Source organism: Oncorhynchus masou, chromosome 32 (genome assembly GCF_036934945.1).
Source record: "Oncorhynchus masou masou isolate Uvic2021 chromosome 32, UVic_Omas_1.1, whole genome shotgun sequence".
Classification (NCBI taxonomy): domain Eukaryota; kingdom Metazoa; phylum Chordata; class Actinopteri; order Salmoniformes; family Salmonidae; genus Oncorhynchus; species Oncorhynchus masou.
The window spans coordinates 62,353,203-62,365,717 of NC_088243.1; the positions used below are offsets into that span (position 1 = coordinate 62,353,203).

Below are 12,515 nucleotides of genomic sequence, written 5' to 3' on the forward strand. Positions count from 1 at the left end.
GATAGGCAGGGCAGGATGGATATAGGTCTGTAACAGTTTGGGTCCAGGGTGTCTCCCCCTTTGAAGAGGGGGATGACTGCGGCAGCTTTACAATCCTTGGGGATCTCAGACGATATGAAAGAGAGGTTGAACAGGCTGGTGATAGGGGTTGCGACAATGGCGGCGGATAGTTTCAGAAATAGAGGGTCCAGATTGTCAGGCCCAGCTGATTTGTATGGGTCCAGGTTTTGCAGCTCTTTCAGAACATCTGCTATTTGGATTTGGGTAAAGGAGAACCTGGAGAGGCTTGGGCGAGAAGCTGCGGGTGGGGCGGAGCTGTTGGCCGAGGTTGGAGTAGCCAGGCGGAAGGCATGGCCAGCCGTTGAGAAATGCTTGTTGAAGTTTTCGATAATCATGGATTTATCGGTGGTGACCGTGTTACCTAGCCTCAGTGGAGTGGGCAGCTGGGAGGAGGTGCTCTTGTTCTCCATAGACTTCACAGTGTCCCAGAACTTTTGGAGTTGAAGCTACAGGATGCAAATTTCTGCCTGAAGAAGCTGGCCTTAGCTTTCCTGACTGACTGTGTGTATTGGTTCCTGACTTCCCTGAACAGTTGCATACCGCGGGGGACTATTCGATGCTATTGCAGTCCGCCACAGGATGTTTTTGTGCTGGTCGAGGGCAGTCAGGTCTGGAGTGAACCAAGAGCTATATCTGTTCTTAGTTCTGCATTTTTTGAATGGAGCATACTTATCTAAAATGGTGAGGAAGTTAATTTTAAAGAATGACCAGGCATCCTCAACTGATGGGATGAGGTCAATGTCCTTCCAGGATACCCGGGCCAGGTCGATTAGAAAGGCCTGCTCACAGAAGTGTTTTAGGGAGCGTTTGACAGTGATGAGGGGAGGTCGTTTGACTGCGGATCCAGGCAATGATCACTGAGATCCTGGTTGAAGACTGCAGAGGTGTATTTGGAGGGCCAGATGGTCAGGATGACGTCTATGAGGGTGCCCCTGTTTACAGATTTAGGGTTGTACCTGGTGGGTTCCTTGATTATTTGTGTGAGATTGAGGGCATCTAGCTTAGATTGTAGGACTGCCGGGGTGTTAAGCATATCCCAGTTTAGGTCACCTAACAGAACACCACGGCACAGCTGGGAGCTGAGGGGGGGTCGGTAGAAGGCGGCAACAGTGAGACATTTCTGGAGTCTCATTTTTAAAATTAGTTGTTCGAACTGTTTGGGTATGTACCTGGAAAGTATGACATTTCGCTGCAGGCTATCTCTGCAGTAGACTGCAACTCCTCCCCCTTTGGCAGTTCTATCTTGACGGAAAGTGTTATAGTTGGGTATGGAAATCTCAGAATTTTTGGTGGCCTTCCTGAGCCATGATTCAGACACGGCAAGGACATCAGGGTTAGAGTGTGCTAAAGCAGTGAGTAAAACAAACTTAGGGAGAAGGCTTCTGATGTTGACATGCATGAAACCAAGGCTTTTTCGATCACAGAAGTCAACAAATGAGGGTGCCTGGGGACATGCAGGGCCTGGGTTTACCTCCACATCAGTAAAGGGTCTGAATACTTAAATGTGATATACATTTAACATTTCTAAAAACCTGTTTTTGTTCTGTCATTATGGGGTATTGTCTAGATTGAGTGGAAAACTTTATTTTATAATTAGGCTTTAACAAAATTCTAATAGTCAATGGGTCTGAATACTTTCGGAATGCACTGTATTACTTAGGTATGTCGTAGTTGCAATGCATCTTGGAAAGACGGCGCCTGATGAATACAAGCACACTTTTTTTAAATGGTAATTATGACAACTGGTTATTTGCATGACAATGATCAGTTACCCATAATTCCATATAATCTTCACAGCCCCAGTTGAGGCTCCGTTTACACTACTTCCACTATGTGGGGAGGTCAAAATTAAGAAAAGTGTTTATCCATTTTAAAATGTTGATTACTTGTCCTTGCTATTATCATTCACCGGATGATTAAGACAAGGGAAATAAACATTTTGCCAACATGAGGGGGTCCCCGTGAAAGAAAAGGATTTAGACCGGTCTTGCATCAAATCACTTAACTCTCCAGTCTAATTGGTAAGTCATTTATGAAGGAACCTGCAGTAATTTACTCACTGACTTTAAAATGGAATTGACCCCAACCCTGGCCTCTTTTCAGCTACTTAAGATTTGCGCGTACCTAACGGCTACCCCCTAGCCACACGTTAAAACATTTAGCAAAACAATGAATCAAAACTGCATGTTATATTGAGAATGTTTTTATTCAAAGTTTATTCCCCCCCCAAGTGCTTCCGGTCAGTCGGCCTTAGCCCAGCGTGTGTGCCGGGGAAGGGCAGAGGGTGGTGCTTGATGATGGTGAGTAACATTGCCATGCCAACACTAGGGCGGTGTGTCTTACAGTGAAACTAGAGAACCACACGACTTCACCATGTTTGTATTTCTTTCCGTTTTAAAACACAAGCAAAACAAAAAAATAGAGTTCAAAAATAAATCTGCAACGGGATTTTACAGTAAAGGGGCCAAACTCAGACAACTTCCTGCCACGCGGGGGTAGGGGGGGGGTCATAGGTAACTGGTTAAAGGTCATCATCTTCATCTGGGAGCGCTGTTTCTGATGCAACCTGGAGGGCGGAGAAAGTGAATAACTTATGTAATACACCATTTACAATCAGCAACATAACAAAAGACATTTCCAGCAAATCTGATCCAATTTCATCTGATAACTAAAATGTTTGGTCTCTATGCAGTCCATATACCCGTGCTGGGCCACTATGGTTCTACTCACTTTGAGGTCGTGCTCGTACTGCGCGGCGAGGGAGGGGTCCATGAGGATCTCTGGGGGGGCGAGGGCGGGCATGGCCACAAACTCTAGGTTGGGGTCTCCAATCAGCTTCCGCGCTAGCCACAGGAAGGGCTTCTCAAAGTTGTAATTACTCTTAGCAGAGATGTCATAGTACTGAGAGAAGAGGTAAGAGAATGAGAAGAGAGGATTATCATCACCTTGCTGTGGTGCACAGTCACAAATGTTGCTTGTTTACCCATTATTTCCATCAGGGCCAGTCTTTCAGTTTGCACAGAAACACACTGCATATGAACAGTCTACTGTAATAAAGTGTGTAATAATTACCTGGAGGTTCTTCTTGCGATGGAATACGATGCTCTTGGCTTTGACTTTACGGTCTTTGATGTCCACCTTGTTGCCGCAGAGGACTATGGGAATGTTCTCACAGACGCGCACCAGGTCACGATGCCAGTTGGGTACGTTCTTGTAGGTGACTCGAGACGTGACGTCAAACATGATGATCGCACACTGGGCTGGAGAGTGGAAAGTGAGAGTACAAAATAGGAGTGGAGAGAAAAGCAGATGGAGTGAAGAGTCAAAGAAAGCGAGAGAAGGATGTAGAGGGAGAGTCACAACATGAATCTTCTCAACACAGCATCCTTAGAGGTGGAAGTGGTTACTAGAGATCAACCGATTAATCGGAATGGCCAATTAATTAGGGCCGATGTCCATGTTCTCAAATCGGTAATAAGCATTTTTGGACGCCGATTATATTGCAGTCCACGAGGAGACTGCGTGGCAGGCTGACCACCTGTTATGCAAGTGCAGGCAACGAGGAGCCATGGTAAGTTGCTTGCGAGCATTAAGCTTATATGAAAAACAATCAAACTACACATGTTGGTGATATTACTTGTTTAACTAGCTTGTCCTGCGTTGCATATAATCAATGCGGTGCCTGAAATTGTGTCACTTATCTTGTGTTCAGTCTAAGCAGTCGGGGTATTCGCAGCAGTTTGTGTCGCCTGGCTTGTTGCGAACTGTGTGAAGACCATTTCTTCCTAACAAAGACTAATTCATTTGCCAGAATTTTACATAATTGTAACGGATGTGAAATGGCTAGCTAGTTAGCGGTGGTGCGCGCTAATCGCATTTCAATTGGTAACGTCATTGAGACCTTGGTTCCCCTTGCCCTGCAAGGGCCGTGGCTTTTGTGGAGCGATGGGTAACAACGCTTCGAGGGTGACTTGATGTGTGCAGAGGGTCCCTGGTTCGCGCCCAGGTATGGGCGAGGGTACGGATTGAAGTTATACTGTTACATAATTATGACATAACATTGAAGGATGAGCAATGTAACAGAAATATTTAGACTTTGGGTTGCCACCCGTTCAATAAAATATGGAACGGTTCCGTATTTCACCAAAAGAATAAAAAAAAAAAAATTATTATTATACATTTCCGGGTTTGACCATATTAATAACTTACGGCTTGTATTTCTGTTTATTATAATTAAGTCTGATTTGATATTTGATAGAGCAGTCTGAGGTGGTAGGCAGCAGCAGGATCGTTAGCATTCATTTTTTTTAACCTTTATTTAACTAGGCAAGTCAGTTAAGAACAAATTCTTATTTTCAATGACTGCCTAGGAACAGTGGGTTAACTGCCTGTTCAGGGGCAGAACGACAGATTTGTACCTTGTCAGATCAGGGATTTGAACTTGCAACCTTCTGGTAACTAGTCCAACGCTCTAACCACTAGGCTACCCTGCCGCCCCAATTCAATCAGCACTTTCCTTCGTTTGCCAGCAGCTCTTCGCAATGCTTGAAGCACAGCTCTGCTTATGACTTCAAGTCCATCAACTCCCAAGATTAAGCTGGCAATACTAAAGTGCCTATAAGAACATCCAATAGTCTATGAAATACAAATGGTAGAGAGAAATAGTCCAATAACTACAACCTAAAACTTCTTCACTGGGAATATTGAAGACTTATGATAAAAGGAACCACCAGCTTTCATATGTTCTGAGCAAGGAACTTAAACTTTAGCTTTTTTACATGGCATATATTGCACTTTTACTTTCTTCTCCAACACTGTTTTTGCAGTATTTTAACCAAATTGAACACGTTCCATTATTTGAGACTAAATTGATTTTATTTAAGTATGTTTGTAATTGATTTTATTCATTATTGTTGTAACTATCATTACACACACAAAAAATATATATATATATATTTAAAAAGACTGATTAGTCTGTATATGCTTTTTTTAATCCTCCAATAATCGGTCGACCTCTAGTGGTTACCCATTATGAACTATTGTCATTCATTAGTTCCTGGTTGTAAGAACTGGCCAGTGACCTTCCATACAAAGCTCTGTATCCAAGTATTTTTTGTTGAGCAGGGAGTTATTTTTAGTAACTAGAGTTCGAGTTCTTCCTCCTGGTCCTGAAAAACTCTAGGATAAGCTAATAAGTACCGTTTATACCATACCTTGGATGTAGTAGCCGTCTCGGAGCCCTCCAAATTTTTCCTGCCCGGCTGTGTCCCACACGTTGTATTTGATGGCCCCTCTGTTAGTGTGGAAGACCAGCGGGTGCACCTCCACTCCCAGAGTGGCTAGAAGGAAGGAAAGGGGAGAATAGAGGGGAAACCCAAAGGAGAAAAGACAGGAGAGAAAGCAAGGAATAAGGGAGAGAAAGGTGGGGTGCAAAGGAGAAATGGTGAGAGGAGAAAGACAGTTTAGTCAAACTGGCGAGATTAGAAGATGCTAGAATGGTGGCTGTTTGTTTCATTCAGTGTCACACCCTTGCTGCACATTGCCATCTGGTGCCTCCATGTATCCTCTCATATTGGAGGCCTCTGCATTCTGACAGTTGAATCTGCCAACACAGCCCCCTCCCAATGACAAATTCTGATTAAGCATTCTACTATTACAGGCTGTGTGCAGAGGCCTAACACCCATTTATCATCCCATGTGGCTGTGTTCTCGCTTTAAAAACGGTTTGTTGTTGTTTAAGTAAATACATGCAGATGGGAGTGACTTACCAACATATTTCTTCTCAAACTCTCCCGTCAAATGTCTTTTGACGAAAGTAGTCTTTCCCGTGCCTCCATCGCCAACCAACACAAGCTGAGAGGGGAAGAGGGATAGAAGGTGAAAACAGCAGCTAACTACTCATGACCAAACATATAATCCAATTTCACGCTCCAAAACCGTTGACGTCTGAGATATAAGTAATAGCCCTCACCTTGAACTGGACCTGTGGCTCGCCTTCTGCCATTGTTAATAAATGTGTCGTGGATGTTGATGTTCTCCTAAAAACAGGACAAGGCGCCGAAATGGTTACGTTAACGAGTTACATAACCCGTGTAGATGGGTCAACTATCTACAGAGTTAACTGGTTTGCTAACTATTTTCTGATGATGGGATCGCAAAACTACAACAACCTAACTTTCGACATATCGAGACAAAAGCACGCGCCCAGGAACTAGCTGCTAGCTAACCAACAAGTAACCTCGCTAGCTAACGCTTGTGTTTGGGCGGTTTTAATTCTATCAACTTCTTCCAAATACATTGCATATTTTCAGACATCTGACAACACGATATTTAAACGTGTTAACAATCATTAGTATTACAACCTAATTGCAGGAATATATGCTTTCTAAATAAAATAGTTGTATTTGTACCTAGCACAGCATGCATCCTCAACGCAGAGAATGGCTAGCTAACAGTTAGCATTTGATGAGTACGCCATTGATTCAGCAGGCTGAGGCTGCCGCACTTTTCTAGTTTCGACTGGAACAATGTCTGTGCAGCGCTAAAATCGGTCCCCAGTTTAGCTAAAAGACTAACGTCAGTTTGCTAGACAACAAACTCCGTCTCAAAGCACACAACTAGACAAATGTTATTTGGATTGACAATAACAATAGTTCGCTTCAATTGCAGAAACAAATTAAGGAAAGTCTCGCAATCCGGTTAGCTAGCATTTCGCCAACAGAACCACATCACAAAGCTAACGTTCGCTACTAACATGGTAGCTAACGTTCGCTAGCATGGGCTTGGAAATCAATAAAATGGTCTAATAACTTCGCATACTATTAACAGAACTACGAAACTGAGTGTATAAGTACACCAACAACGTACTTTAGTGTCTCCGATTAAACCAATTTTTATTCACAATGATTAAAAGTTGAATGTAGACAAGCATCACATCAGGAAAAATGTTCAGACTCACCAGCGTTGAAACGAAGAGAAAAAGAGTAAATGGCTGCGTTCGCGGGAGATTCAGCGTGGAATTGAGTCAGTTTCCGCCCATGTCATGTGACCAATGCCAGCAATACAATGCTTTTTGTTACAACTACCGATGATATCATACAGGTACAGATGTAGGATCTTAATTTGAACCAGTATGCTAGAACAGAACAATAATCCTGCAGCAACAGGAAATGCATATTAGTATGTCGATTATAATTAATGGATATTTTTGTAGGGGTTGATACATTTTTCATTAGTGCAAATCAAGCTACAGTACCTACAGTGCCAAGATATCACTTTTAAACTTCTTCCAAAAGTGGATGAAAAGATACACAAAAAGAGGCCTTCAAAAACATTTATTTTCTTCATACAAATACATAACCTACAATTTCATCTACAGTTATAATACTTTAAAGTTTTTGTTAATGACAAAATGTGCATGAGGTATACACGGTCATCAAATAATGATTAATGTACAATTTGTGTGTGCACTTTCACACTTGTGTTTCTCCCCCCCCCCCCCTCCCCCTCTGACAATAGGCCTACTGGCTAATATTCATTGACATTAGATTGTCTCAGTGTTTACGGTATGCATAGTATATGTAGTTAGGTTGGTTTGCCAGTACGATGGTCTATCTATAGTCTGCCTGTATGTTGGCAGCAATCTCCAACTCCCACTGATCTCCAAAGCTTCTCTTTGTTGTACAGCAACTCCTCGTAGGTCTCTGTGGCAAACTCAAAGTTTGGACCCTGAGGGACATGATAAAGAGAAATAAGTCCAAAAACCCCTAGCCCTAGAATAATCCAGAAGTTCTGGAATAGGCTGCTGAATTTTCTGTTCTAGAATTTGACAAACTGAGAGAGAGTGATATTTCCCTCATATTAGAGACCCATAAAGAATTTGAAAACAAATCCAATTTCGATAAACTCCCATATCTATTAGGTGAAATACCACAGTGTGCCATCACAGCAGCAAGATTTGTGACCTGTTGCCACAAGAAAAGGGCAACCAGTGAAGAACAATCCCCATTGTAAATACAACCCATATTTATGTTTGTTTATTCTCCTTTTTTGCAATTTAACTGTATGTACATCATTACAACACAGTACATAGCCATAATATGACATTTGAAAAGTCTCTATTCCTTTGAAACTTTTGTGAGTGTAATGTTTACTGTACAATTGTATTATTTATTTAACTTTTGTTTATTATCTATTTCACTTGCTTTGGCAATGTAAACATGTTTCCCATGCCAATAAAGTCCATTGAATTGAAAAAAAAGAAAGATGGGTTGTCAGCGGTTTACCTCCACAATAGCATCAACAGGACAGGCCTCCTGGCAGAAGCCAAAGTAGATGCACTTGGTCATGTCGATGTCGTAGCGAGTGGTCCTCCTGCTGCCGTCTGCACGTGTCTCAGCCTCAATGGTAATGAACTGTGGCAGACACAAGGGGCAGCAGAGAGAGGACTTAATGAACAGGAGGAGGGAATGTAAACTCTATGGGGCTCTATTGAGCTGTGCAGGAGGGTAGGATATTACCTGGGGGGGGACTTACCTGTGCTTTATAGGGGTTACCTGGTTGGGGTAGCATTCCATAGTAAAGTATATGACGGTATCTATATCCTGGGTAATGTTGTGGACTGCAGGTACATACAACATACAATCAAGTATTACTGATATATAGGCCTATATACAGTAGTTTATTGTACCAGTGTGTATAGTGACCAGGGCATTGAAGGCAGTGTGTGTATAGGGTACAGTAGGTGTGTATAGGGTCACCTGGGCAGGGCAGACAGCCTCACACAGCTTGCAGGCGATACAACGCTCCTCTTCGTTGGGGTACCGGCGCAGAGCATGTTCACCACGGAAACAAGGAGACACGACCCTTCTCAAACGGGTAGTTGATGGTAGCGGGCTCGCGGAAAAGGTGACTCATAGTCACCCCCAAACCTGGAGGAGTGTGGGAAGACAGGTAAAGGAATGTAATAGAATTTACTAAACAATAGACAAAATTGACAAATGCTACAGCACAACAGCAGAGTCACGTCTTAAGTGTAAAACTAATTAATGCCTTCTGGGAGTGTTTGAAGTCCAAAAGTTATGGGCAGAGTTAGAAAGCTGGCTGTCAGTTTTACAATGTAAATGTAATTTTAAATCGGTCTATTGGCATACTTCAAGACATGGCAGGGATGCAGTGAGATACCCAATGGGATGGACAATATTATTTTCCTCACTTATATTGAAGAAGCTATTACTTAAATAATTATACTCCACCGTTAAGAGAATGGAAGAAGCAAATGCTTCATTATTTAAATATTGAAAAAAATCTGGCTACAGACAGAAACAACATAACACAATTTTAAGTCATATGGGGCAGTCTTACAAGTATTTGAAACAACATTGGGGATGGATATGGTGGAAACGTGGGTGTGAGCATGTGTGATGTCCTTAATGTTTGTGGAAATGTATGTAAACGTTAAGTTGTATATTGTTTTTGTCTATGTATGATTTTGTTGTAAAAAACAAATGTCACAAATTGTAAAATAAAATACAAAACAATAATTTTATTTGGCCTATGGTGTGGGTGTTTGTGTGCTCGGTCCACAGGAGAGTCTGAGCAGCTCGGTCTGTAATTGACCTCATATCAAGGGGCAGCTCTTTGGCAGTCACATACTCTACACAGACAGACAGAGAGAGAAAGAGAGAGAGAGATAAGAGACACAGAGGATGTGGAAGGGAAGGGGGATGCCTCGTCAGTTGCACAACTGAATGCATTCAACCGAAATGTGTCTTCCACATTTAACCCAACCCGTCTGAATCAGAGAGTTGCGGGGGGCTGCCTTAAATCAGAAGCACAATCAATTGTGTTATTGCTCTTAAATATCAACATTTGTGTTACTTACTGTACATCCCTCTCCCTTACACTGAGGCTGAAGTGTCGAACCAAGGCAGGGCTGTTGACTCCAAGGGCACCTAACAAAGAAACAGAGAAGACAGTGACACAGGTATCCATCACCCCCAAATTAAGACAGACTGTCATAAGGATGCAATACAAGTCCACAATTCACTAACATTGGAAGCTTCAGGGCAATTAGATTTAGAGGTGTCTCGTGTTACCTGGCCTGGAGCAGTAAAGCAAACACAATGCAGTAGACATCACAGAAAGACGAAACTGGAGAGAGAGAGAGAGTGAAAGAGAAAGTGCATTTGTTGAAAAATAAATGAGTCAAATAGACCAAATATTGGATTCTGACCGCAAATGTCCAGCAGCAGGAAAACCCCCTTTTATGTGACCTCCAGTGAGCACATCCTAAACATAGACGCTATTTGTGAGTGTGAAAAGCGGTGAACAGACTGCCAGGCAGCTGATTTACCCTGTACTTTCCTAATCTCCCGTCCCCAATCTGGCCCTTACATCCTACTGAATTTACAAATAAATGGCATAAAATAGTAGCCGCACGAACATTCAGGCCTGCCCCATAGGTTACTACTGTAGCATTAAATATGGTTAATGTCACTGGTAAACAAAGTTGAAAGAAAAAGCGTGCGGATCCTCGTAAATCACGCACAGTGGATATAACATTAACTGGCTATGAATTGATGGAAAAACGGTTATAGAAAAAAAACGTTGAATAATAAGGCACGGTTGTCTATATGAGCGGTCTGTAGCCTATGACAGGGGAAGCGGGTCCGGTCAATAAAAATGACATGCTGCGCACTTGAATATCGCTGTTCAAACCGGACAGATAACTTCCCAAGTATCCGACATGCGGCGCTCAGTATATCCTTATATTTTCTGAGCACTGATGGTAAATATCAGGAAATGCAGGAATACCGATTAAAAAAAACGAAATAAATAACTTCCCAAGTATCCGACAGGCGGCGCTCAGTATATCCTTATATTTTCTGAGCACTGATGGTAAATATCAGGAAATGCAGGAATACCGATTAAAAAAACGAAATAAACATGACAAATTACTACTTTGTAATATATAACTGCAAACAGCATCAATCATTGTAAATATATATAAATAAACCCACCTGCTCCGACAACCTGCCTGGGCTGTGCAGACTCGATCACACAGACATTGTTTTACGCGAAATATTATGCAGCATCATCTGTATGCAACAAAAGTTCCACATTCACCTTCAAGCTGTCTACTTAATACAGTATGACGCATACGTTCGATAAATCCAACATATGCACTGCAATGAATGCACTGCAGTGAATGTGGAACTTTTGTTGCACACACAGTACCAGTCAAAAGTTTGGACACACCTACTAATTCAAGGGTTTTTCTTTATTTTTACTATTTTCTACATTGTAGAATAATAGTGAAGTCATAAAAACTATTAAATAAACATTGGCAACCCATCATTCAGGGCAATTAGGGCAGAGCACTTTTTTTGCATGTTATTCTGGCATTAATATGTGTCGCATATATCAGTTTGCAAACTATGTAGAAAAAAATATATCATTGAATTAATAAAGCCGCATACGAACATGGTCTCTTTTTTTGGTTTTCTTGAGTAAGTCAAAATGCAGGTGTTTCAGCCTAGCTCAGTGCTTTCTGTGGTGGTGGGGCGAGCCAGCAGAAAATAGAACCATTGGCCCTGATTGGCTCAGCGTTCTGTCACTCATGGGGACACTACCTCACAGGCCAAGTCTAAGTGCCGAGTAAGAGCAGACATCCCAAAAAAATCACAAATAAAAATAATAATAAAAAATATAAAAAAATAATAAAAAGAGCAGACATCCGAAAATGTCAGCCCTTTGAGTCCTGCCATAGAGTTATATTATAAGTGCCCTTCCAAAAGAAGGCTCAATGTCATTGGCCACAGATAAAATGACATCAAATCACGTTATATGTACAGTAGCTTTGATTGGCAACTCAGTCATCCTTTCTACCCACTGTTCTTCAATATACTCTGTTCGTCTGCACACACTTGAAACATGGCAAAATCCTTTACAATTCTTACACTGCAGTGGTTTGGGGACGAAAGCTCTTACAGCGTATCTTACATAACTAAGCTGCGTAGGTATTTGCTCTTTATCAAAAAACAACAGGACCGACAGACTTTCTTCTTTTTCTCCATTCACCCAGTGGGTCAGACGCCGGGCACCAACCACACCCGGAATTATCTTCAGGAATTCAACTTGAACATCCGTCGTCACCCCTGTGATGACTCCTTTGACGGGTACTCCACTCTGAAGTTCAGAACACAAAACTTTTGTTGACTGCATTCTTTTAAGGCCCACTGCAATCTTTCTATGCTCTTCAGAAATACAATTAATCAAAATAAGACCACTCCTGGCCACTGTGACAGACTCCACTTTTCCAAGCGCATACTTCACCATTTTTGACACCTCAAACGGGTTTCCCACATATGGATCCTTACTCAACAAACGCATCCCAACAAAAAGAAATTCATTATCATTTACACCCGTATCCTCCACTCCAATTTTAGTCAATT

The 12,515-nt window shown here is 42.0% G+C and overlaps 1 protein-coding gene and 1 pseudogene across 2 annotated transcripts; both read right to left on the reverse strand.

Annotated features, from left to right (window-relative positions):
• Positions 1 to 2,247: 2,247 nt before the first annotated feature.
• On the reverse strand, positions 2,248 to 7,100 carry ran (RAN, member RAS oncogene family). 2 transcript variants are annotated; one of them, XM_064954753.1, is made up of 7 exons: positions 7,019 to 7,100; positions 6,032 to 6,098; positions 5,829 to 5,913; positions 5,274 to 5,399; positions 3,133 to 3,320; positions 2,791 to 2,961; positions 2,248 to 2,626 (listed from the first exon to the last, which is right to left on the reverse strand). In XM_064954753.1, the coding sequence occupies exons 2-7, from the start codon at positions 6,062 to 6,064 to the stop codon at positions 2,582 to 2,584; spliced, it is 648 nt and encodes a 215-aa protein (XP_064810825.1). In that variant the 5' UTR covers positions 6,065 to 6,098; positions 7,019 to 7,100; the 3' UTR covers positions 2,248 to 2,581. The 2 variants fall into 2 exon arrangements, with proteins under 2 accessions (XP_064810825.1, XP_064810826.1); XM_064954754.1 differs by lacking the exon at positions 7,019 to 7,100 and adding an exon at positions 6,471 to 6,494.
• A 279-nt stretch (positions 7,101 to 7,379) lies between these two features.
• LOC135527065 (NADH dehydrogenase [ubiquinone] iron-sulfur protein 8, mitochondrial-like) lies at positions 7,380 to 9,927 on the reverse strand (annotated as a pseudogene).
• Between the last annotated feature and the right edge of the window lie 2,588 nt (positions 9,928 to 12,515).

Coding starts and splice junctions, on each gene's coding strand:
- ran (XM_064954753.1), bottom strand. CDS start 6,064: ATGGCAGAAGGCGAGCCACAGGTCCAGTTCAAG. Junction 5,914..6,031: donor AGCCACAGGTCCAGTTCAAG/GTGAGGGCTATT, acceptor TTCCCCTCTCAG/CTTGTGTTGGTTGGCGATGG. Junction 2,627..2,790: donor AGTACGAGCACGACCTCAAA/GTGAGTAGAACC, acceptor TCCGCCCTCCAG/GTTGCATCAGAAACAGCGCT.